General features: G+C 41.1%; 1 protein-coding gene across 2 annotated transcripts; it reads left to right on the top strand.

Annotated features, from left to right (window-relative positions):
* The first annotated feature begins 644 nt into the window (after positions 1-644).
* Positions 645-24966, top strand: SUPV3L1 (Suv3 like RNA helicase). 2 transcript variants are annotated; one of them, XM_020807985.3, is made up of 15 exons: positions 645-967; positions 2068-2145; positions 3217-3324; positions 3568-3682; positions 6265-6433; positions 7845-7956; positions 8241-8318; positions 9860-9951; positions 11477-11657; positions 12961-13054; positions 16226-16445; positions 19017-19097; positions 19779-19955; positions 22552-22700; positions 24442-24966. In XM_020807985.3, the coding sequence occupies exons 1-15, from the start codon at positions 694-696 to the stop codon at positions 24920-24922; spliced, it is 2409 nt and encodes an 802-aa protein (XP_020663644.3). In that variant the 5' UTR covers positions 645-693; the 3' UTR covers positions 24923-24966. The 2 variants fall into 2 exon arrangements, with proteins under 2 accessions (XP_020663644.3, XP_072851310.2); XM_072995209.2 differs by having other exon boundaries at positions 943-967; positions 6265-6422.
* Positions 24967-26819: the final 1853 nt, after the last annotated feature.

The raw sequence follows: 26819 nt of genomic DNA, 5'->3' as shown, positions 1-26819 counted from the left end.
GAGTACGCTAATTATCCGGGAGGTTTTCGTTACGTCTTCTTTCTTTAAACTGCAAGTGACCTCTGATCTGCGGCCTCGATGGAGTCCACTACGTGCTGAGCGCAGGGCCGGAGCCCGGAGCTCGGGAAAAGAGCACTTCCGAGTTTGCGGGTGTGCGGAACACAACCCACTTAGAGGCGTATACGATGGGGAAGACAGACCAGACCGAGCATCATCATAATCCGGGAGAGGCAGAGAGGGCAGAAAAGTCCAAGGGGCAAAGGAAGGGCAGGCTGTCTCCCGGAGGACAGGCCCGCTCCACGTTATTACCAAACGCAGAGAACCGCTCCGACCGCCGCCTCCCTCCCGGAGCTAACGGGCGTCCTCTGCACGTGCTCTCAACACACGTGGGGATTGGAGACGTCTGCTGGCTGTCCTTCGAGCTGCCTCCGGGGGCTTTTCTTACTAGGGCTCGCGGGCCCCTGGAGAGACTCCACGACGCCGCCCTCGGGAAAGGGAGAAGGCCTCGCCCCAGCTCTCAGCCTCGCCTCTTTGCCCCCTGCGGCCCTACCGGCCTCGCTCCCTTGAGCGCCCAGCGTCACGTCCAACGCCGTCCTTCAGGCTTCGTCCTCGACACACCTTACGGGAGGGGGGGGTCCTCGGTCGCCTAGCGGTGACGTCACCGCGGAGCGCCTCCAAGATTCAGTCGTTTCCATGTCGGCGCTGTGCTACGCGCGAGTGTTGTCGTGGTTCCCGCCGGGTTCGCTGCGCTATGGCGGCCCCGTCCTTCTTGGGAGCTGGCGCGGAGGCGGGAGCCGAGCAGCCGCTCGTCTCGGCGCAGCGAGGGCCGCCTTCTTTGCTTCTTCGGGCGAGAACGAGGGCCTCCGCGCTCCGGACACTTCCTTGTTCGTGCCGCTGCCGGTGACCCCGTCGTTGTCGAGCCACGAAGGGGATATCGGAGCCGAGCTCACGCGCCCACTCGATAAGAGTAAGCCGTGGCCAATCTAGGGGGGGAATTAGAAGGGACGGAGGCCCTCCCTGTCCTCCGATTGGCTTCGTTCCCATTGTGATTGTGGCAGAGGCTTTCGAGTCTCAGGGGCTGTATAGAGCTTAAGGAACTGGGAGTGGGGCATAATTATTTATGGAACGGAAAAGAGAATATTAGTGATTCCATGTAAGTTTTGGTGGTCAGAGGACGTTGGGGACAGATGTTGAATCAGGATGAGCAACTTGTGGCCCTTCGGGTGTTTGAACTGCAGCCCCTGATGGCTTTCGCCAGTCTAGCTGCTCTTTAGGAGTGATGAGGATATTAAGAGTACTGTACCCACAAGGCCCACGTGTGCTTCATGTGCTGGGATGCAAGTCCTGGTAGCTTCTTTCCCCATCTCTGTGGCGAATGATTAATAGCTTATTGTGAGGATCGCTTCTTTCATTCCTTGTCTTTGCATTAAAGTACAGTATAGATAATTTTTTCAACTTATCATATGGAAACGTACACATATTTAAGACCAAGACCTATTCAGTATGTGAATTGTACCTTGACTGGAAATTTTAACTAGGGATAATAACAGAATTTGCGAGTACATGGGTTTTTTTCTCTTTCTATTAAGAGGACACATCCTTTTAGAATATGATGTTTTGGAGAACACATTGGAGGGAAATGATAGCCTAGCGTTCACTTTTGCAGAAGTATTTGGTTTTATTTGCAACCTTTATATCCTCCTTTATGCATAATAAGTTTTTGGGATGGCTCACAGGAGTTTTGATAATAAAACTCAAAATCAGATTATGCGTAGCAGTATTGTGAAAGCCTGTTAAATGAAATAGATTCAAAATGATTTGGGAAATAAGGCTACCCAAACCAGATAAAGTTGATGCTGTATAAGTGGCACTAACAGAGGCTGCCATAGCCCTGGCACTGAGTAGATTCTGTCCCTTCTTTGCTATTGCTTACATCCCGAGCAGGGTTTCAGAAAATGAGGTTGTGGAGTGCACTTTGGGTTCCCTTGCCAAGTAGCTTTCATTTTGTTTGTATGATTAATTTATAATATTAATTAACATGATACCGTTTATATTTTGTTATTTTAGATGAAGTTCTGAAGATATTAAATACTTTTTACAAGACAAAAGAAATACAAAGACTGGGGACAGAAAATGGACTAGATGGTATGAAATACTTGAGGTTTGGGCTATGTTTATCTGTATTTGATGTGTAAATTATCCTTAACAAAAAGTTAGCTCTTTAAGACCAATTTTATTTGGAATATTAATCCCTAATAAAATAATATTGTGATTGTTAACTTGTCTGATTTTATTTGAGGAGCCTTTAATGTTTCATTGTTCCCATGCCTTGCTAAAATCCCACTGAAATTTAAACCTTACATAATTATTGTATTCTATGAAACAGTCTTGTGTGTAATCTAAAACATTAGATTTTGCTCCAGATTTTTCCGACCACTTTAAAAAATATTTATTACCAATTATAAATAATAACCATTTAAAAACAAATTAAGATTTGTATTATGCTAAATCAGTACCAAAATTTACATGGGACATTGGTGTGAAAATTTAAATATTTATAATATATAGAATGTAATAGGAAACACACATCCAAAATGTATTTAAACACTAATAGCTCACAGTGAACAAACCTGAAGTGTTCAGTGATAGCCATATGCCGAACTTTTAACAACCATTGAGAGAGTGAGAGATGGTGACCAGTTTTCCAGCTGGATGCAGTCGGTTGTCTAGCCACTAAACAAAGTAAGGAAATTAACTTTTCAGGGTTCAGTTTAGAATTCCCCCTAAAAATAAAAAGAGGGTATGCAAAGATGGTGATTCATATACAGTATAGATGGATAGGTGATCCACTCAAGCTCCATAAAAATTAATTCTCCAGGCAATTGAACTTTTGGACAAAACTGCTAAAGATGCACATATGAGCCAAATTGGCCCAACATTTCTCCAGCACAACCTTGAGGATTCATTGTTAATGTAACTCCATAAGGATTGAATTCCACATATTAATTATTTTTATACAATGTCTCTTTATAGTATCTGATAGTATGGATGAATTTCCAAATGTGTTTCAAACCCCTTTCATCAACATGAACATCAAGATTCCCTTCCTAAATATGCTTTTAAGTTTGCTTTTGGTCCAGATTTCAAGCAGTGAAGCTATAGAAAATAAAACCTTATGTGCAGCACCAATCTCTTCTTTGTTTTTCCCCTTTACAGCTCGTCTTTTTCATCAAGCATTTATAAGTTTTAGGAGATACATTATGAATTCGAAGTCTTTGAGTGCTGACATACATATTATTCTAAACGATATATGCTGTGGTGCAGGTAAGGATATAGACTGTCACGTTATTTTATGATATAAATCCAAATATTTTAAGTTTAATTAAGAATACTAGGTTATTTGTAGTATGACAGTAATTTAGAAGCATTTCCAAATCATTTTTCAAGATTCTGAAAAAAACCTACTGGCAAAATCCATGTAACCAAATTTTATAAAATTGTAAGTTGTTCTGAATTATACTGCTGGGTTTTAAAATATTCTTTTCTTTCTTTCTTTCCTTCCTGCAGGGCATGTTAGCAATCTATTTCCATTCTTCATGAAACATGCTAAACAGATATTCCCTATGTTGGAGTGCATGGATGACTTGCGTAAAATCAGTGATTTAAGATTACCACCCAACTGGTTAGATTTTTAAAATCATACATACATATTCTTTAGTACCAATACTGTTACAATGTTCATGTCATATTCCTATAAAATGTTTTATTTTCATTATGGGTAACATTGTTGCTCTGTCATACTATGACCAAAATCTTGTTGCTTAGTGTGGTAAATTGCACTATAGGCCCATTGAATCAGTGGGGATTTTGTGAGTCAACGCCTGAGTACTATGCTAAAGTAAGTTGCAGAGTAGGCCCATTTGAATCATTGAAATGTATGGAGGAGTTGATTCAGAAAATTGTGATTGATTCAGTTAGGCTACTTCAGTGTCATTGACTATGCCAGTGGTTTCCAAACATTGTTGAGTCACACCTCCTTTTATTAAAAGACTAATGCCTGCGGTACCCCATGCTCAGAGGGGCCATCGTCTTACTGCCACCAGGGGCAGGATCTTGACATCCCCCCTGCCATATCCTTCCCCCCCCCCCAATATCCACAAGGTCATACTTCTAGATCCTAAAACAGGAAACTCCCAAGGCCATCTGGCAAGGAGATCATACAGATAGGGAAAGGAGAAGCAGGCAAACAGCCTCTTTCTGTTTGACACAGAGCTACAAACAATTAGAGGAGTTTTTCATTACTCTCTGTCAAACAGGAACCAGAAGTGGAGGCCGTGTGCCTGTTTCTCCTTTCTTCATCTCTATGGTTCCCAGTGGAGGCTGGTGACCTGGTTCTCTGTTAGGACCTGTAGGCCCTTGGGGAAATTTGGGTGGGATGAGATGGGAGAAGAGAGAGGATTGCTGGTGTGTGTGTGTGTTTTCTGTTCCTTTTCCCGTGGAAGCCCCAGCTAGGTTTCACGGCACCCCAGTGCAGTGGTATGCAGCTTGGGAACCTCTGGCCTATACTGACCAAAGGGATCATGTCTTATGAATTAAGGATTTGTATTTATTTCTTTATTTGAAGAAAATGTTTTATGGACATTGGACACTGAGGCATCAGATCAAATGTTCTAAAATCAAAATATCTAAAGGTGCATAGATTTCAGTGGCAATTCTGTTGGCTTTGGATTGCACTTTTAAGACTGATACAGTCTATATGTGCATAAAACGTAAGTTCCATCAGGTTCAGTGAGCTGTACTCCTAAATAAGCCTGCATAGAATTTCAGCCTATATCTGAGCTGTACCCTCTACAGCAGTGGTTCCCAGCCTTGGGTCCCCAGATGTTCTTGGCTTAAAACTCAGAGAAGCCTTCACCACTAGCTGTGGTGGCCGGGATTTCTGGAAGTTGGAGTCCAAGAACACATGGAGACCCGAGGTTGGAAAGCATTGCTCTACAGGCTAGTAATAATGGCATATGTGTTTGTGTGTGTGTATTCGCGTGTATGTATGTGTGTATTTTGCAGTGTTATGAAACTTAAATAGCTATTAAATTTCTATGTTAAGAAGATTAGGTGGCTTTTGAACATCTCCTTTTATAGTATTTTGACTTAACCTTTGTATTGTGGTAGATTGTTTTAGATTTTCAAGCATTAGAAAACTTCTTTTGACATGCTTCTCATGAAACACACTAATACGATGATTGGTTTTATGAATAAGCTTAAAAAACCTAGACATAAAGTGGCTATTTCTGTTAATCTTATTTTGTCCATCTTACCTTCAGTTTTCTTTGGTGGCCTTTTTTGGAGGCTGTTCTAGGCTTATAATGTAACTCCATTTACTATGCATCTGTATTTAGAAGATAAAAGCAAAATAATATTCTATTCTAAAAATCAGATACCGGCAGGGATACTTAGTTAATCTTGGTCAGTCATATTCTGAATGATGAGGTACTATTGACCTTAGAAAACAATTGGAGGTAAATACCCAGACATGAACAAAAACTGCTTTTTCATATCAGTCTTGCATATCAAAGAAGTTACATTTAGCATATATGCGTAATATATGCATCAGATTTACAGATTGCTTCTTCTGCCTACCGGGCATTCAGCACAATGTACAATTTTCTGAAAATTGTAAAAATTAACTTTAAAATAAAATAAAGGAAAAAATATTTATCTGTAAAAGAAAACTTGGGAAGACCACAGTTTATAATAGTGTAAGAAAAAGGATGTGTGTTTGACAGTTTCTTGGCATTATCCAAGAAGATAATTTTCTGCTTGAAAGATGCATGCGTGGAGACTTCAGTACAAATCACAATATCTTAATTTAATTTTAAATCATATATTGTTTAATTTATCTTTTAATATTTAATGTACTGTGTTTTTATACTGTGTGAATGTTAATGTTATGAGCTGTTTTGGATCCCTTGTTCGGAGAAATGCAGCATATAAGTAACAACAGCAGCAGCAGCAGCAGCAGCAGCAGCAGCAGCAGCAACAACAACAACAACAACAACAACAACAACAACAACAACAACAACAACAACAACACTTGGCTCTGCACCTCTGGGAGTTTTCCCTCATCTTTCTCAGATTAATACTTTAATTAGGATAATTATTTTTTAAAAGCTCAGATGACTCGTGCTACAGAATGAGGTGGTGATTAATCTAGACTGACTGGTTCAGATTGTCCTATCCATATGTTGTTTTGCTTGTATATTCTAGGTATCCAGAAGCCAGGGCGATCCATAGAAAGATTGTGTTTCATGCTGGCCCTACTAATAGTGGGAAAACTTATCATGCAATCCAGAGATACTTGACGGCAGAATCAGGAATATACTGTGGGCCACTAAAGCTTCTGGCACATGAAATCTTCGAAAAGAGTAATGCTGCTGTTAGTATGTCAATGAATTTTCATGCTTCTATGATCATATTACAGTCCATGCCATTATATAAAATATTTTGGAGATCATTAATGATACAGTGCTCGCAATATATAAAATGTTCTTCATAGCTACAAAGTATGTTATCTGTCTTGTGACGGGCAGAACAGATGGCAAGGAGAGATGGAAGGGAAAGACACTTTTGCATTCCTTTGCAAATACAGGAGCAGTGTAACTTTTTAGACCTGTGAACATTTTTTTGCCTTCACATCTTGAAAAATGTGATAGCTCCAATCCCTTTTGTTTTATATCGTAACTGTTTCTGACATAAAAAGGCCACTGCTCAGTAGTAAAGCAAAAGGCCTCAATTAGTTCCTGCCATTTCTCGTTAGGGTTCGGAAAGCTATACATAAACCCTGGAGTCATTGTGGGAAACACTGATAGATAGGCCAATTATCTGACTCAGTATAAAGAAACTTCCCATGAGACATAGATGGAAAACAAACTGGAAATGGCTATTGAATCCATAGGAACTGTGCCTCCAGACATAAACTTTTAAGAACCCTGGGTGTTCCAAGTCACAAGAAGAAGTTGCCTTTCTCTGAAGCAAATTTGGGAATCCTCAGGTGGTGGGATGCTGACTAGGAGAGTGACAAGCAGAGCTGAACCTGAGCCGATGGAAGCGCTTCACGGAGGGCTCAGTGAGAAATGTTATAGCTTTGGTGCAACTATAAAAAGATAGGATGGAATCTGGCTAGCTTCACTTTACCTATGGAAGGCTTCTATTGGTGAGATGCTGTTTTGAGCAATTCTTCCTCCCCCTCATAGCTCCCCAGTCTCTTGACAGAATAGTCTCCCAAGGGTTCCCCAGTCTTCTGGAGCAAGACGGGATGGGGCCACTGCAGGAAAGAGGGAGAATTGCTGAAAATTCCACTCCATTGACAGAAGCTTTCTTTGGATGGATAGCTATAGCAGAATTCCACCTGTAGTGTATCTGTGCCAGCGTTCAGGCAACACCTCTGGAAGCTGTTAACTGAAGAAAGCTTGGGACTTTGATGATTGATGAAATGTTCAAAAGATTCCTTGTTAATAGTTCCAGAGGGATCCTTTCCCAACCTACCTTTGAAGTTTGTGTTCACCTTCCCCAACCCTCCCAGACTCAGTTTAAAATGGAGATTGGTGCACCCAGGGTCATTTTTAAAACATCCAGTTTCCAGCACAAAATGCTGTCTTGGATTTCATATTGCTTATTGTGCATGTTTTATTGGTGATCCATTGGGTCCCGTTTATCCAGCTCTACAGTTTTAAGTTTATGATAATGATGCTGATTCTTGTAGTTTTCTTGGGGAGGTTTGATGGGTTTTTGTCTTCTTCTTAGGCAATCCTTTCATTAATTGCCTTTTCCTTTTTTCACCCTTGTAGAATGTGCCCTGTGACTTACTAACTGGGGAGGAGCGCATCTGTGTTGATCCAGAAGGCAAACCAGCTGCCCATGCTGCTTGCACCATTGAGATGTGCAGTGTTACAACACCCTGTATGTATATGTCTGTCCTTTCAGTGTTCTTCCAGGATCTTGGAGCATGATCATGTTTTGGTTTTTTTAATTGGCTGTACAACATTCAGATACATTTTGGAATCTGTTATGCATTGTGATTTACTAATGGACTGTACAAATGAGACTGTAAAAGTAGTTTTAACCTGAGTAGATACCTAGTTTAAAGAGCTTATCCTGGGGGTTTACCTTTGCAAAGTTTTGTTTTGCAATTGCATTTTACCATGTGCCAGTTTTTATTGTTTAATTTGTTTTTTACTTTTAAGATGAAGTGGCTGTGATTGATGAAATTCAGATGATTAAAGATTCTACTCGAGGCTGGGCCTGGACTCGAGCACTCTTGGGTACGTGAGTTTACTGTTAACAAAATTCTTTACTGCAGCCCTTTTCATGTGTGTCACGCAGCACCATGTTCTAGAGTACACTGGTACCTCACAAGATGATGACCCCGCTAAATGACAAATCCGCATAAAGATGACTTTTTGCGATCACTATAGTGATTCACAAAACAGTCATTCCAATGGGGGATTTTCGCTGGACGTTGATTAGGTCCGTGCTTCGCGAACAGCTTGTTTGCAAGATGATGATTTTTACAGCTGATCGTCCGCTCCGCAAAATGGCTGTCCTGTGTTTTCTGGGCCCATGCTTCGCAGGACAGCCATTTTTACAGCTGATCGGCGCTCGCAAAATGGCTTCCCTATGAGTGATCTTCACTGGACGACGAGGTATTTTCCCCATTGGAACGCATTAAACTGGGTTTTAATGCATTCCAATGGGGAAACGGATTTTGCATGACAACAATTTCGCTAAACAGAGATTTCAATGGGATGGATTATTGTCATGCGGAGCACCACTGTACTAGCAGTGCCTGTCAAGTAGGTTTGTGTGGTTCACAGACCTTGTTTGGCAAGAGGTGTGCCACTTCATTTTGCTTTGCTTCTAATTGTTATAAAAAGTAGTTATGTCAGTTGAGGAGCGGTCCTAATCTTGGTCAAGTCAGTGATGCTTCCCAGTAAATCAGCAAAGCCCCATGGTTTCATTGAAATAATACATACATGCATACATACATAATTAAAATAATCTGTGAGGTTAAATGAGAGAAAATGTATTGATAATAAGGGAAGGTCCTATGTAAACTAAAGTCAAAGCCGATTTCTGTGTTATGTGACAGTGTTGCATAGCACCACATCAGCACTATTGGTGTAACAACAACACAGCTTCAGTCTTTTTTGGCTCAGTGATGACAGACTTGAATTCCTCTTTGTACCTTTTCCTGGCCCCTAGAACAAAAGGAAGACAGTCCTTTCCGCTGACTGTGCAACATGGGTGTTGTGAAATGTTTGTTATTGTAGCTATCTGTGTGGTAGGAGACTATTGGAAGAGATCCCGAAAACCATAAGTGCCATACTAACAGGCCTGATATTGCCCAGTGGAGTTTCCTTTAATCTTTTGTTTTGTTTTCATTAGCAGGCTCTCATACAGTGTCAACTTGTTTTCAGATATGCTGTCCATTTCAAAGTTATCCTTGGGAAGCCATTAAAGATAGCAGAATGGTTTCTTAAATAACTTAAAATACCCATAGCAGGTCCTGTCGTGGCCACTGGGACCACCACCAGCAATTATCAGACATTTAAGACCTCTTGCTCTCATTGTGCTGTCTCTAAAGGCTTCCCCAAGATCAAAGGAATCCTGAGGGGGCCTCGAAACTTTCTGAGAGGTGTAAGAGGAAACTTTTAAATCACCAAAATATGACTGTGACCAACGATGTCTTCAGACTTATGTGCCATAACTTTACAGTACTGGATTTCATCAGTTATATTTTTCTTTAATATGTTCCACCCATTTAAGTTGATTTAGAAGCCTTTTTTGTTTTGTGCAAATTTAGGTCTCTGTGCAAAAGAAATTCATGTTTGTGGTGAAGCTGCTGCTATTAACTTGGTAACAGAGCTCATGTATACAACAGGGGAGGAGGTTGAGGTAAGTTTTATACCTGCAGTGCTATGTATACCTCTTCCAAGTGTCATTTATTTAAAATATTCCTCAAAGAGGAAAAACAAAACTTTGGTTTAAAGCACAAAGGTATGGTTGAAGCTTTAGCCTGATATATAAGGAAATTCAGGCAGAAGATCAACCTCCTTCCTTACACAAAACATGAGCACATTGATGTACCCTTCCTATACCTTAACTTCCATCACAGGTAAACACATCACTTACATTCCAGTCTTTTGATTCTCCAAAGGGGAAGGCCTCAATTTACCCATTGAATACATTAAATACATTTCCCCAATACAGATCAATTTTTTAGTCTAATAAATCTGCTTCTTGTAGTTGTTGACATTAGCAATCATGTGTTTCATTCCAGCTATGTAGGGAATGAGGTGAGTAGTGGGGTTATCTTGTAGTGTTTACTTGGGATTTAAGCTAAAGTACAAGAAGGTTGCATCAAACTGCATTAGTTTTTGTGAGAGAAACAACATGGAGGACTTTCATCAACCATAATTACACAAAGGCTAGAGACATCATATAATTTATGAGATGTAATGTAGAAATGGGATATTTATATATGAATATCCCAGACTCAGGTGGCCAGGATCCTGAGTCCCAACTCCCTCAACTGACCCATCCACTTATGGGTTCTGCCTTCCTGCTCTTCTGGCCAATCCAACCAGGAAATGGGATGAGTCTTCCCGCTCAGCTGCTGAGTGGCCAGAAGAGCAAGAAGGCAGAGCAGTGCCAGCTGGGCTTCATCATTGATGCAATGAACAGGATGCTGGCCTGGTGCGTTGTGTGGTGACCCATAAGTGGATGGGTCGGTTCGAGGAGGTGGGACTGGGGAATCCCAGCCACCTGGATCTTGGATATTTGTATACGAATACAAATATCCTATCTCTGCTATTGTATCACAGGAATCATAGGTTTTAAAATAAAATTTTCCCAATATATATTTATTATAATTGCGTTATATATCACTGATACAGTCAGTGGCTGTTTCAGTTTATATTTTTAAGAACATAAGTAAAGCCCATGTAGATAAAGAAAAAGGCTGATCTTGTCAAATATCCTGTTGTCTTACAATGACAACCACATGGAATTTCCTAAGGAGTTCATGAGCAGGATGTGACGACAATGGCCTTCCCCTGCTGATTTTCCTCAGCAAAAATGTTGCTTTAACACCATTGACTAGCCATTAAAATATGCAGCCAAATAAAGAGATACAATAAAATCTGTGTACCATTTTCTTCCCAGTAGAAACTAACTTCCTTCTCCAGGACTTGGCAATACAGCTAATGACTTAGATCAGAAGGGTGGTATATATGGTAAAGTCAGTGCTCTGGTTCCTATTCCTGCCATGGTGAGGCGGGCTTGAAACCCAGAGGACATTCGGAATCAATTTGGAAACAAGAGAGTGTATAGTTGCGTGTGTTGGAGTCCTTGTTGCACCAGAATAGCCCCTTCATTATTCTCTCATGTCTTTTGTTGCTGTCATGCTTGCTTTTTCTAGGTGAGAAACTACAACAGACTCACGCCAATTAAAGTGCTGGGTAAGGCACTTCAGTCTCTAGATAACCTTCGCCCTGGAGATTGCATTGTCTGTTTCAGTAAGAATGATATTTATTCAATAAGTCGGCAGATTGAAATACGGGGTTTGGAATGTGCTGTCATATATGGAAGCCTACCACCAGGTAAATATTTTTAATACATATTAGTACTTCTGCTTTTGACCATTTATGTAAAAAATAGTTCCATATGTGATGTCCAGCTGTTAAATTGTATAACATTATGCATGCTGTTGTGCCTGGCATTAGATTTTACATGTGCACTTTTATTTTACAATATATAAAATTTTATATCTGGTTTATATTACTGCTGATTCTTAACAAGGAGAAGATGGATTATCTTGTTATTGTATCCACCCATATCATTTTAAGTCAGTCTAATAATATAACTCATTCGATTTTAATTCCACATTGATTGTATTACCATGTGTGGTTTGTGTTTCTTGAGGATCTATTTTGTTCTTCAATCTTCTACCATGAATATTTTCTATTTGTTGCGGGCAAGTGGCTTCTTGTTACACAGGGAAAGGGAAGATGGTAATGATACTAACCAAGGAGGTGGTTCACTCCTGTGAGTGGCCTAAATAGAAGATACTTCAAAGACCATTTAATCTACTCCTTATAGATGCAAGAAATTCATAATTGTAGCATTCCCAATAGGTTGTCACCCTTTGCTTAAAAACCTTTAAAATACAGAGTCCACCACCTTTCTTAATCCTTTGCATTGCCAGATATGAAGTGCTGTCATGGAGTCTTTTAATATTTAGCCAAGATCCTCTTTCTGGAGCTTGTGTTGGAAACAGGTTCATGCAGAGACAGTGGTTGTGTGAACTGGCAGCTTCTTGTGGGGTAGAATATGACCTTTGTAGCATCAGCAGTTGTAGCAACTTAAAAGTTCTTCTATCACCAGAAATACGTATGATCATATACAACTGTCCCTTGTGGATTTGCAATTATTTAAAAAGTTGCCACTAGGTGCAAGGAGTTTTTCCCCACTCGCTTATTTTGGAAGGGGGCGCAGAAGTGGGTGGGGCCTCTAAGGTCCACAGGTGGGCATGTGCAGCCCTCGGACCTCTGGACATTGGCCACTTGTGGTTTGCAGAAATGGTGTCTGCATGTGAGTAAAAGCTTGTGTTGTGAATAGGCCAGAGAATGTTTGCACTATGGGCTGGTATATGACTTGAAAAAAATCAATCGCTCCATCGATCAATTGATAATAATGGCATTCTCATAGGAATTTCAGTGGGCCATTTTCATGGATGATGTTATCTGAAGCAGTTTTAGTGCTACATGTATGACAGTAGACTATAAAATGGCAGTGGAAGGGAAACCTATAAAGTGGTAAATGATACAGTTCGGGACAAAGTAGAGCCAGAAAATTCAAATGTATTGTTGCCTAAAACACAGTCTGTTCTTGTGATTGTTTCAGGAACAAAGCATGCACAGGCAAAGAAATTCAATGATCCTAATGATTCTTGTAAAATCATGGTTGCAACAGATGCAATTGGAATGGGACTCAATTTGTAAGTATCCTAAACACTAATGAAGCAAATGTGATGATAGTTCTCACCCTTTCTGAGCTTATTTCCCAGCACTACAGTAGAACTTCCCATATTGGTGGGATCAGTATCCTCTGATTCGCTTATCCAGTCTGAAAATATGAAAAATATTAGAAGAAAAATCCTAGAAATATATATACAGTGGACCCTCGACCTACAGAATTAATCCGTATTGGAACTGTGTCCGTAGGTCAAAAACTCTGTAGGTCAAAATGCATTTCCCATAGGAATGCATTGAAAATCATTTAATCTGTAACCGGCCCAAGAACCCGCCCCACAAAAAATTAAAAATAAATACAACTTACCTTTCCAAAGCCTTCCAGGGGTCCCCCGCCACCACCATTGCCGCTACCCGTGGCCTCCGATGGCTTTCTAGCTGCTGCCGGAGGCCTCTCAGAGGTCCCTCCCTGCGGCCAATGCTGCTGTCCGAGGCCTCCGAGGGACTCCCTGCCACTGCTGGAGGCCTCTCGGAGGTTCCCCCCACTCCACCCCAGGCTTTCCCGAGCAGTAGACCAGGCCTACCAGGGGAAGCCGTCCCCTGGTAGGCCCAGTCCACCCTGGTAAAGCCTGCGTCGGTGGGGGCAGGGGACCTCCGAGAGGCCTCCTTTGGTGGCAGGGAAGGCCTACAGAGGTCCCCCTCGCTGCTGATCATGCTTTGGAGGCTCGATCATCGGTGAGGGGGACCTCCGCAGGCCATCCCTGCCGCCATGGGAGGCCTCTCGGAGGTCCCCCCCCACTGCTGATCATGCTTCGGAGGCTCAATCAGCGGCCGGGGGGGACCTCCGAGGTGCCTCCCATGGCGATGGAGAAGCTCTGGAAGGCCGGAGGCATGGTGGCCTACAGACTGGAAGGGGGAGGCGCGGAAAGCACCAGATTTGAATTTGGCACTTTCCCCGCCTCCCCCTTCTGGTCCATAGGTCAGTCCTCCAGCCGCAAGTCGATTGGCAATCTTGCAGCCAGAGAAGTCCGTACCTCGAAAAGTATGCACGTAGAGCTGTGCATACATCGAGGGACCACTGTATATATTTAAAGGTGACGTTACCAGAACTGGCCACTAGAGGAAGCTAGAGACCATGGTGTGTATGGTGTTCACTGTTAAAATAACATTCACTATAATCCATGTTTTTCAGCATCTGCTGAATTGGAACCAATCCTCTGTGGATATGGGCGTCCTACTGTATGAACCTTCCCTGTTGCCCTTGGTGTGTGTTCAAGACTTAAACGGATTCACTTTATTTTAACCATATTTACATACTGTATTTAATGAAAAGAGGGTGTAACTAGTGTATATACGCTTGAGTTTGCAGTCTGTATAACTTAGCATGTTTAGTATGTATACATGTTGAACAGCTGTTCCACAAGAGCTTGCCTATGTATTACTGAAATTTCAGCCTCAGTTTTTCTCACAATTATCTATGCTTCTACCCTTCTAGTTGAAGGGAAAATTGCATGCCTTCAGGAGTGTGTAGGAAGGGATGAGCATGGTTCTGCCAGAAATGTGTTAGATTCGTCCTGCCCAGGTTACATGTATATGTGTGGGAGTGTTTGTTTCCCTGGGACATGACAGTGAATTGAGGGACAGCTGGAGGTTAGACACTGGATCGTTGTTTGTTGACTTGGGTGACCATAACTGCACATCATATTTTTTTATAGAGCCTAGAATGGATTCTGAGTAATTAGCAAATATTCTGCTAGTATGTCGCAAATGTGATGGCAGAGAGGGAGGGAACCTTTTTCTTTGCCTGACAAAGCTTATTCATTGTTTTTTAGGAATGCCACTTGTTAATGTTGCTCATCATTTGTTAGTGACATGTAATACAACAGACTACTACCCATTTACACTCTGGGCAAAATCCTTTTGGGCAGTGGTTCCCAACCTTGAGTAAAACAGGTGTTCTTAGACTGCAATTCCCAGAAGCCTTCACCACCAGCTGTGCTGGCCAGGGTTTCTGGGAGCTGCAGTCCAAGAATGCCTGGATCACCCAAGTTTGTGAACCACTGCTCTTGTATAAATTTGTGCATAAGTGATGACATCATCTGGCACCAGTAAAATTTTATTCAGATTAATTGACAGCCTCCTGTTCTTCCCATTTTCAGCATCCAAAGCTCCCTAGGCCTTCCTTTTGCCCTGGGGAAGCCTTGAGGAGCCTTGGGTCCAGGGGGAGTGTTTAATTTTGGAAATTTAATTTAAATTAAATCTGCCAGGGAGTGCAGGATTAGGACTGCTGCCTCAGAACCTTAAACAAAGGGATAGGAAGCTTTCAGTTAATTCAAATTAAATTCTATTAGCCCAGATGATGATGTCTTCCAGCTTTTGTAATGTAAATTCATACCAATAGGAATGTGGCTTCTATGTTTTTTAATTACATGAAGCCTTCACTGAAAAAATGACCAGTCTGCCCTCTCCAAAAGTAATAAGTAAAAGTTACTCTTTTTGCAAAAATAAAACTCTGTTACTTGATGTTATAATGTTCTAAAGTTGTTCCCCATCATCTTCACATCCCGCTGTCTAAGGAAATCACATAGCATCCTGAGAGACTCTTCCCATCCTGCTTATAACTTTTTTGAACTGTTACCATCTGGCAGAAGATATAGAACAATTAAGACTCGGACCACATGTTTTCTCAATAGTTTTTATCCCAGAGCTATAATTGCAATTAATAATGAGCTTAAAGACCACCAGTAGTGAATAATTAGTTGGACTGTGTTACTTGGCCTGCGGTGTAGATGTTTGTATTTTTAGTGGGGGACTTTTAGTGGGTGGGGAGTGTTTGGGGAATTTTATGTGTGTGCATGTGTCTGGTCTCTGGGTGTCTGTGAATTTCGTTGTATGTGTATATATTTACAATGACATTATTATTATTATTTCTAAAGTACAATGTTAATAAAAGTACTTTTAATCTATTAATTCCAAGTTCCTGTTGCTGCTTCTTAGGTAGCATTACTGAAGACAAAAGTTTGTTTTCTTTAAATAGTTCTCTCTCCAGCACTTTTCCTTTTTTTACATTTAGGATCCCAATTGAATGTTATGTTAGTATGGCCTTGATCATAGGGAAACATTATCTTCGTTGTATACTAAATACAATATTCTACTTAGTCTTCTGTGTTAACCTATTTCCTGCCTTTTTCTTCTAGGAGCATAAAAAGAATCATTTTTAACTCTCTAGTGAAGCCATCTGTCAATGAGAAGGGGGAAAAGGAAATAGACACAATTACAACTTCTCAGGCTCTACAAATTTCAGGCAGAGCTGGAAGATACGGCACTATGTTTGAAGAAGGGGAAGTCACTACTATGCATCAAGATGACCTTCCTTTATTAAAGGAGCTCTTAAAAGCACCAGTTGATCCCATAGTGGTAAGACTTTAAATGCTCTGGCTTTGCTGACCTGTATTATAGTTCCATGATCCTTTCATGTTCATATGAGTTGAGCAGTCACAAGGATACTCTCCCAAGAATTCTAGGATGAAATGGAGTATCTGGATCCATTTCAGTTTAGCTTCTAGCCTGAAAATGGGAGGGGGGCAGCTTTGATAGCCTTGGCAGGTAGCTCATGCTGGGAACTAGATGGGGGAAATATGTCCCTATGGGTTTTGCAGGACCTCCCAGCAGCTTTCAGTACAATCAACTGTGGTATCCTTCTGCATTGTCTCTGGGATGGGTCTTGGAGACACTGTTTTAGAGTGGCTTCAGTTCTTCCTGGATGGGAGGACTCAGAAGGTGGTGCTGGGAGACTCTTGTTCACTACTGTAGCCTTCCGCCTGTGGTGTCTCATTGGGCTCTCTCTTGAGCCCTGTACTATTTAATATTTACATGAAACTGCTGGGAGAGCTTGTCTGGAGTTTTGGAATTAGGTGCAACTAGTACGCAGATAACACCTGACTCTTATCTCTCCTTTCCATTTAACTCCAAGGAAGTTGTTCTTGTTCTAAGCCAGTGTCTGTTGTTGATGATAGAGCATATTAAGGCAAACTGATTGAGATTTCATCCAGAGAAGATGGAGGTGCTCCTCATCATTCGAAAGGTAGATTGAGGAATAGGGGTTCATCCTGTGTTGAATGGGATTATGCTCCTCCTGACAAGCCAGACTCTCAGTTTGGGAATAGTCCCTCTGACTCATCTTGAACCTGGAAGCTCAGGTTTTGGTGGTGGCCAGAAGTGCATTTGCACAGTTAAAGCTAGTGTGCAAGCTGTGTCTGTTCCTTGAAATGTCTGATTTGATACATGGCTTAGTTATATCTCACTTAGGTTATTGTAAGGCACTCTGTGTGGGGCTGCCTTTGAAAATGGTTTGGAAACGTCCGCTGGTGCAAAATGCTGCAATCAGACTAATGACTCGATCTCTTTACAGGGAGCCTATAACTCCTCCGTTACAACAGCTTCACTGGCTACCAGTTTGTTTCCAAGGCCAGTTCAAAGTGCTGGTTATGATCTATAAAGTCCTATATTGTTTGGGTCTAGGCTGTCTGACACTGATAACTCAGTAGTTTGGATGTCTGGCTGCAGAGGCAGAGATTGGGAGTTCAGTTTCCCACTGGGCCTCCTGTGAGTAGAGCCAGCCTGTGGGAGTCTTAGGCAAGCTGCACAGTCCCAGGGTTTCCCCAGAAGAAGAGAATGATAAACCACTTCTGAATACTCTCTAGTTAGAATACCCTGAAAAGAGTTGCCGTAAGTCAGAATTGATTTGATGGCACACAGTTGTTACTATTATTAAGCTGACTTGTGTTCGTTGTCAATACATGTTTTTTAATGCATTTAAAATGCTTTTATATAAATTCTTACATGATGATTTTAATCATTCTCTGTTTAATAACTTTTTAATTGCTGTTTGTATGATGCTTTTAATTCTTGTCTTTTTTGGTGATTTGTGAGCTGCGTTGAGTCCTACTGCTGGGACAAAGGCAGCATAGAAGTACAAGGAACAAACAAATAGATGAACACAGGAAGCCGCATTATGTTACGGGGTGGTTCTTCAGATGTTGTTAAACTGCATCTGCCCATCAGTGTTTTCCATCATTTGTTACTTGATCACTTCAAAAGAAGATGGCAGAGATTAAATCTGGAATAGAAATGGATATGAACCACCGGGTTGCCAGTTTGTAATGGTTCATTCTTTAGATGCGCTGATGTTCTGCAGGCACCCCTGCTTCCCTCTTCTGCTGGATGCTGCCTCTGAGTAGGTGTCCACTGGAGGAGGCAGGGGACGGAAGCTGGGTGCCCATGGAGCACCTGTGCATCCAAAGAATGAACCATTATGAACTGCCCCACCAGCAGTTTGTGCCCATCTCTAATCTGGAATCATATACACGTGAAGCTTCCCCTTGGCCACAGAGCCACAGTGACTTATGAATAGACTGAACCTATCTGAATGCTTGGTATTGTTCTTCCAAAATCCGCGTGTTTTGGACTGCTGGTCCCATCACTTTTCAGCACTGATGGCTGGGGTTAGTGGACATTGTGTAATGCAAAGTAGGTAGAGTGCAGCACATTGAGAAGGGTTGCTTTATGTTCCACCTTATTTTGTGAAAAAGCCACACAGGCACTTGGTATGACTTTGAACATACGACACTTACAAAAGATGCAGTAGGAGCATCTGTATGCAGTGTATTTTTTAATTATTAAGAAAAAATGCTTTGGAATTAAGCAGAGCTTTGCATATGGAAGGTATTCTGCTGCTTTCCCTGTACTCATGTGAATAAATAGACACAATTTTCAACCTCACTCTCCTGAACATTTCCCCATGTAGATATTTGTCGTCTTCTACTTGACAATCATATCCTTATTAGTGCTGTAACTATTTTATATATGTTGACCTTAATAGATCATCTTTATTGTTTGCAGCTTGTTTCAATGTATTGTTGAAACAATAAATGTTTAATTCTTATGAAAATAAGGCATATCTCTTCCTTCTGTCCACTTTTTCCCCAGACTGCTGGCTTGCATCCCACGGCTGAACAGATTGAAATGTTTGCGTATCATCTTCCGCATGCCACTCTATCAAATCTAATTGTAAGAATCAGAAAGTTTATTTAATCTTTTTGGTGTACAGCACCTCATATGCCACATTGCTTTGGTTAGCACACAGTAGCTATCATTTGGGGTAGCTTAGTATTCCTTCTTGTTGTTCCAGAGGAGAAAGAGCCTCTGAAGGTTTTTGAGACTGCCTTGCCCTGCCTGACACAGATGGGGTCAGGAAGGGGGCCATTTGAAGTCCCTATGCATTCATATTTGTCCCAGGCACTCTGCATTGTGATATTTTGCAACTACACTGCATAGCGTAATTGGTACTCTGTATCGAACTCCATGCCTCAGGAATCTCAGTTTTCATTCTTATGAAAAGAGATTACAGGTCTTAGGGCTACAAGGATAAACTTGGAAGTGTAGAGTGCTGGGCAATAGTCCAGAATCTTTGGTTGATCTTTGGCTGAGCAAGGTTGGAGCCATCTGATGGGGTGGGAGGGCTTTGGGAGTAACATAATAGCACTTTCTTCATTGCTGTTAGTAGTAAAAGCTGAATGAAATTTAGAGAGCAGATAAACATATTCAGCTTTGTTTGATGTATGTAATGTATGTAAGTTGTAGAACTTGTTGCAGAAATAGGGCTTCTTGTATTGTGCTCACAGTATACATAGGGCTTTGAACACAGCCAGGACACCACCTAGTTATCACATGTTTTCTTTTTAAAAATAGGATATCTTTGTGAGTCTCTCTCAAGTTGATGGCTTGTACTTTGTTTGCAAGATTGAGGACTTTAAATTTATAGCTGACATGATTCAACACATTCCACTTAATTTGAGGGTAAGGTATGTGTTCTGCACTGCACCCCTCAATAGAAAGCAGCCTTATGTTTGCACCATGCTGTTAAAGGTAAGGAACTTGCATCTCTTCTGCCATGTGTGGTGGGTAAGGGACATGAAAAAGTAGACTGTGTTGTACTTAATTGCAGCTGTCTCCTTGCTGTCCCTCCTCCTTCCTCTCACCCTCTTCCTCCTCTCAGCATTTTAACTTTTTAAGTAGGGGGAAGAGTTCCATGACATGTCATCTTTTTTTCTGCAGCCTATGTTTGAGTTTATGGATGGGTTTGAACATGTTTATGAGTAATCTGGTGAGAAAGGTCAAATTACTCATAAATATGTTTGAACTTGCTTTTGGGTTCAAATGTAGATTGCAGGGAATATGTGAAAAGTCATAGATATCCTCTTTCAGCTTATAAGCATGAGAAAATACATTTTAGCTGCCGGACAGAGAATGTCATATGAAGATTTCACTGTCTTACTTAATGCTTTATGGCCAGTTATTGTCCGTTCAGGGATTACAGTGGTGCCTCGCATAGCCTCGTGGCGCAGTGATTAAAACGCTGTACTGCAGCTAAAACTGTGCTCACGACCTGGGGTTCAAATCCCAGGTAGCCGGCTCAAGGTTGACTCAGCCTTCCATCCTTCCGAGGTCGGTGAAATGAGTACCCAGCTTGCTGGGGGGGCAATGTGTAGCCTGTATAATTAAAAAAAATTGTAAACTGCCCGGAGAGTGCTTGTAGCGCTATGGGGCGGTATATAAGTCCAATAAATAAATAAATAAATAGCAATCGCTCCATATAGCAATGAAATCGCTTTGCGAGCAAAAGCGATTGCTTTGCGATGGTCCCTATGGGGAAATTTCACTTTGCGATGATCGCAAGGAAGCGATCATCGCAAAGCCCCCATTTTCGCACAGCTGATCGGCAGTTTCAAAATGGCTGCCGGCTAAACAAAATGGCCACCCGCTGTGTTTCCTCGCTTAAGAGGCACCGAAAATGGTCGCCCCTATGGAGGATCTTCACTTAAAGGTGAGTTTTTATCCCATAGGAATGCATTAATCGCGTTTTAATGCGTTTCTATGGGCTTTTTATTTTCACTTAGCGATGTTATCGCTTAGCAGTGATTTTTTCTGCATGGATTAACATCGCTAAGCGAGGCACCACTGTATAACAAACTTCCTGTGTTACAAAAGCGATTCTATGCAGAGGTTTCCTAATGTATTGTGTGAGAAATATTCTTTGCCATGAATGTGTGAAACTGTTCCCCCCTCCATTTCTTCATAGTGATTTGTTTGATGGATATTTTATTTGTTTTGTTTTTAGGCAGAATATGTTCTCTCACCTTGAGTTTCATATTTGGGGAGAAAAGCAGGGTGGAAATCTAATAAATGAATGAAATTAAAATGAGAAATACTTTAATTGGGAAGATTTATGTTGATTGTATTAAGGCTATAGAAGTTGGTCCACCATTAAGCTTACACTGTGTCTCAGTGATATTTAGAATTCTTTATACAACATTTCTGTGATTGAATAGGAGAGCAGTTGACAAAAAAGCTGTAACAGTCTTCCTCTGCATATTTCCACATGTAGTTTGGCTAGCTTTTGTGTGTTTTCTTCTTAATTTATGTATTTTTTATATTGGCTGAAATTTTTTTAATCCATGCATACGGTTTGCATTAAATACTGTCTTTTAGTTATTAAGTCAACTAGGGTCCTGTTTAAGGAGAAAGGTGGGGCAAAAATATAATCCCTCCCTCCCTCCATCCATCTCTTATGATTCTGCAAGTTTGCCAGGTGTTCCACCTGGGCAATGAGGATTGCACAGTTCCCTTGCAACTGTTGAACAACATCCATGTGGAAGTGCTTTGTGAATACCACTTCCAGGGTGATACTATTTTCTGAACTGGTTCTGAAGCTTTGCATTGCATCTGTGGAGCTGTGCAGCAGGATTCCAGCCATTGACTACAACATATGTGTTTTTAGTTGTATGATTTAGGTAAATTCGTTTTTTTAAAAATATCACTTAGTGTAAATTTCCCATTCTTAATTTAAAGATTTGATATCCTGCTGCTGATGAGGAAAAAGATTTCTGGGAGACCATATGATCCTCCTTGTTTTTGCAATAGAGCCAAAACTAAAAGAGCCATGGCTTCAGACATGGGGAGTTGGCCAGAGTCCAGCCTCATTAAATTGTAAATCCAGGCTAGGTATGAAGTGCCCATATAGAATCCTGTTAATGAGATTAGAAAAAAAAAAACCACAGGCATTTGAGTCAGTAGCTAAATCCAGGAATGTGCAAGGGGTCAGGAAGACATGTTTCAAAAAGCACAAATTGATGGTGGAAAAGTTTGCAGGAAGACAAAATTGTACATTTTCCCACTTGCTGTGAAAGAATTCCTGGTTGTCCTCTCAAGCACAAGGAAGGTTTCAGTATTTTCCTATTGTTTTTAAATATTAGTAAATGTGCTGCTTATTAATAATATTTGCTCTTCTGTATTGAACTAAAAACATTCATGTGATAAATTGCTGAAATTCCTTTCCTACCTGAGCTTGTGGAGTTCGGGGTGGGGAATCTGTTGCTCAGGGTATGTTGCAGTGTGAGAGATCAACAATCGCATTGTTCTGGCAGAAATACAGATTGCTTAACTTGTTTCTTTCATTTTCTAGTTTGCAAGGCAGTTCAGTAAAAACGAACCTATGACGCTTGACTGGCTGTTGAGGCATATTAATTGGCCACTGGTTCCACCCAAGAACATAAAAGACCTTATACATCTTGAAGCTGTTCATGATGTCCTTGATCTCTATCTTTGGCTAAGGTATTGGACAGTGACTTCTTTCTTGTCTTAATGTCTGAAATTTTGAAGCATAAAATTTTTCTTCTGCTTGAAATAAGAACCTTCTAACAGCCCCCTTGTCTTTGTTTGAGATTTTACAAATCTTGCATGCTATGTGGAATGACTTGTGTGAAAGCTTTTTCTTGTCAAAATTTCTCCATGCATCCGTGAGAAGTATATCACAGGGAGGTGTTTTTAAAATTAGATTCCCCTTGGCTTGGTTAGTGTTCCATGTTCAGGAATATTTTGATATGAAGATATTTTCAAAGCTACAGTACTGTGTCTTAAGATTTTGAGGAGGTATCATCCTACAACACATGTCACAAGTCACATGGTTGAACTAGCTTTACCTCAGAACTGTACAGAATTTTACGTTCAGCAAGACTGGGAATGTTTTGTTCTGTAAAGGATGTTTGACCCATAGGAAAACTCTATTTGGGAGCTGGAGCCACAAGGTGGAAGAGATGAAACCACTTCTCTGTTTCATCCGTTTTTTTCCCCTTTATCCCTCTCCATCTGCTATCATCTCCACAACGTAGTGGTTTCATGAGGCCTTTTTGGATCTTTCCTATCAACCTGCCTCTGTTCCTTCTCTCAGTTGCACTGTAATAACCACAGAGGGAGCCATTGGCCAGATTTATGTTGGTGGTTTACATCAGGATAAGTATAATTGCGCAGATTGTGACTGTGAACTGCTGTTGATTAACAAGTTGCCATTCACATTCCTGGGTGTGCACCACATTGGATGACTGGCATGTGACCAAGAATGCAAGTGGCCACTTGCTGTTATTTGCACAGCTGCAGTAATGTCAGCATAAATGACATTAGGATTCTGGCATTTTCCTTCCTTCCTGGCACTCTCCTGTAAATCTCCTGAGATTTGGCTGTGGGATGTATCTAGCGGCCACAGTAACACAAGACTCAGAATGGGGATAGAAGAATTTGTCTGGCAGAAATTGTCTCTCTGTGCCTGGTGTCAGTGGGAATCCCTTTCTCAAGTCTCTGTTCTCTCCATGAGTGAAGGAACATCTATATTTGTGGAGGGACAAATTTGGATTCAGCTCATCTTCACTACTGCTTACTATGTACAAATATTAAGTCTTTATATACGCTTTTAGCTTTAATGGTCAGATAGAAAGTATACAGTATTTTTCTTTAAACCAGCAGACAAATTTGCCAGGATCCTTTGGTGTAGTTGGCTTTAACATTTGGCTTTAACATTTGGAGGCAAATTACCCCAAGTTAAGAAATCATTCTCAGTTGTTTTTTGAGGCACACAATTCAGTATGCAACAGATACTGTCTAGAGTGATTTTCTTTAACTTACGGAATTCACTTCCAAAAATTATGCTGTTTGTGTAACGAGACAAGAGGATTTTGGGCCAATGTGTGTGATTTTGGCTGTGGTTTGCTATAAATTGCAACATGCCTATATTTGCATGTCACTCTTCAGAGACGAGTTATATAAATTACAATATAAAAACTGATCAAGCTGTGGCCCAAGCCATTGAGCAGAGTTTGAACATGTTTTTTTTTAATTTATTTATTTATTTTGGATGTTACGTCCAATGGCCCTGCTGGCTTGGGGATTCTAGGATTTGTAAACCAAAAAAGAGGAACTTTTCCAAGTTCTGCCACTGAGAACCAAGGGAGTTTGCAGAAAGGTGTTAACTTTTCAAGCATCTTTATCCTCCTCTTACCCATCCATGTGTGTTTTTCTGCAGCTACCGTTTTATGGACATGTTCCCAGATGCTACATCTGTGAGAAACATCCAGAAGGAGGTGGATGACATTATACAAATTGGGGTGCTTAATATTACCAGACTGATCAGAGTTTCTCAAACTACTTCAGGGACTGTAACTATTCCAGAGGATATTACTCTTCAGAGGGACAGCATTGGTGATGTGAAGCTGGATGCAGAAAAATCTCCAAAGACTAAAACTGAGCTTTCCCGAAGTAATTTGAAGGCCCCAGAGCAATGGAGAGCGCGAGGGCCTAAGACAACCAGCTCTAGCCGTGCTGCAACACAAATGGACAAAGAAAGTCAAATCCAGGGCACTCTGGCTGATAGACTAATACAACAAGGACTCCTCTCCAAGAGTGTGCTGAAAAGGTTGGAGCAGGAGTGGCGTGCTCGTCACAACGGGGATGCTGGTGATGCTCCTCAAACCCCATGTGCAAGCAGTGGGAAGAAGAGAAAGTAGAGCCATGTGTTTGCCAAATAAAAATTATTGCTTTTGTTTTGTCATGTTAATGTAGATTCTTTTAAAAAATATCGTCACAAACAGTACGGCATATTATAATTTCTACAGTTTGTATATAGCCTTAAATAATGTTATACACCAAAAACAATTTACAAAAGGCAGTGTGCTTAGAGTCGTATGTTTGAGTGACAGAGGGAGGAAAGTGAACAACAAAGGTGCAGGTGAGCATATGCAATTGGTACTGTTTTTACTGTGACTGGAAATAAGGATGTGATCAGACTGGCATTTGTCCCATGGTTTGGTCCAGATTGAGTATGGGCTGGCTCACTATTTTCTGTGGCAACCATACAGCATATGTGCCATCATGAGCATCCTGCCCCAATCAATGTCTACCTGCACCTTTTTGGGTCTCTGTGAGGGGCTACTGTTGTTGTTGTTGTTTAATTTTTTTTTGTGCTGGTAGGATCGATCCATCTTGGTTTCGTTGCTGTGTGTGATCGCCGGGATTGAACCAAAATGCCAGACAGGCTTTTCCTTTAGTGAAGCACATTAGTGATCTTGAGAAGTGGAAAGCTTAATTTCCACTTGCCTTTGGAGGGCAAGGGAGAGGAAGTTTTGCATTTCCTTTGAATTCTTGCCAATGTATTAGCGATGCTTTGAAAATGTTTTTTTTCCTGTTAATGTGTTGCTGTTAGCAACAATTAAAAAGAAATTGAAACCTTCATTACCTTTTTTGAGAAAGCAAAAAGAAAGCTGCTCAGTTCTTGAGATCCTTAAGCAGCTCCAACTAAGGATGGGGTCCCCAACCCCCAGTCCATGGCCCGGTACCATGGAAAAGTTGGGGAACCACTGAACTAAGGAACAGCCAGCCTGCCACTTAATGATCTTCAGAAATGGGGAGCTTCCTTTCTCAAAGATTGGTCCTGATTTTGCTAAACTGGTTTGCCTGGTAAACAGACAACAAATGACATACTGCATCTCAAAGTGACACTGTTTAGCATAATCAGGTCTGATCAGGACTGATCCCAGCTGGGGTAATTTGCTGTCTTACTCAAGAGTGCACTGACTGTAGCAGTTATATACGTCAGTGATATTCACCTCCAAACTGTAAAACTGACTCCAGAGATTTGTGCATGCATATTTTTATATTGAATCTTGGATAGCTCAACACACACTGAGATGTGGCGCAAAGTTCAGATACATTCCCTTAACAATGCAGGATGGTTTGTCACTCAACTTATTCCCCAAAGTACACAGTTCAGCAGATAAATATAAATATAATGTACAACTTCACAGGAAATCAGATAAGTGGAATGATAGTTTGACCTGTACCTATCTTGGATAGGAAGCCAGGCCTTTTTAATTGTCTTCTGCAAAAGCAAAGTTAATGGTAATTTGAGAAGGAAAACTGATTTGGAGGAAAGGTCAGAGTAGTTTCTAATGAAGGTATTAGTACGTATATGAAAGGTTTTCATAGAAAGTGGTCCAGGGACATTAGTACAGTACCTTCATTAGAAAGAACTCTGATATATTTAAAATAAAGCTATCAATATTTAACAGGAACTCCATATCAGTTTTCCATTCTGAAGAAAATCAACCCTGAGTGTTCACTGGAAGAACAGATCCCGATGCTGAGGCTCCAATACTTTGGCCATGTCATGAGAAGAGAAGACTCCCTGGAAAAGACCCTGAGATTTTAGGAAAGTGTGAAGGCGAGTGGGGAAGGGGACGACAGAGGACGAGATGGTTGGACAGTGTTATCAAAGCTACCAACATGAATTTGACCCAACTCCGGGAGGCAGTGGAAGGCAGGGGGGGCTGGCGTGCTCTGGTCCATATGGTCACGAAGAGTCGGACACGACTTAACAACAACAACAAATCAATTTAAGATTTCTCT

This window comes from Pogona vitticeps, chromosome 3 (genome assembly GCF_051106095.1).
Source record: "Pogona vitticeps strain Pit_001003342236 chromosome 3, PviZW2.1, whole genome shotgun sequence".
NCBI classification, from domain to species: domain Eukaryota; kingdom Metazoa; phylum Chordata; class Lepidosauria; order Squamata; family Agamidae; genus Pogona; species Pogona vitticeps.
This window is presented reverse-complemented; position numbering and strand designations above follow the sequence as displayed.

Coding starts and splice junctions, on each gene's coding strand:
- SUPV3L1 (XM_020807985.3), top strand. CDS start 694: ATGTCGGCGCTGTGCTACGCGCGAGTGTTGTCGTGGTTCCCGCCGGGT. Junction 6,434..7,844: donor TCGAAAAGAGTAATGCTGCT/GTTAGTATGTCA, acceptor TCACCCTTGTAG/AATGTGCCCTGTGACTTACT. Junction 7,957..8,240: donor GTGCAGTGTTACAACACCCT/GTATGTATATGT, acceptor TTTACTTTTAAG/ATGAAGTGGCTGTGATTGAT.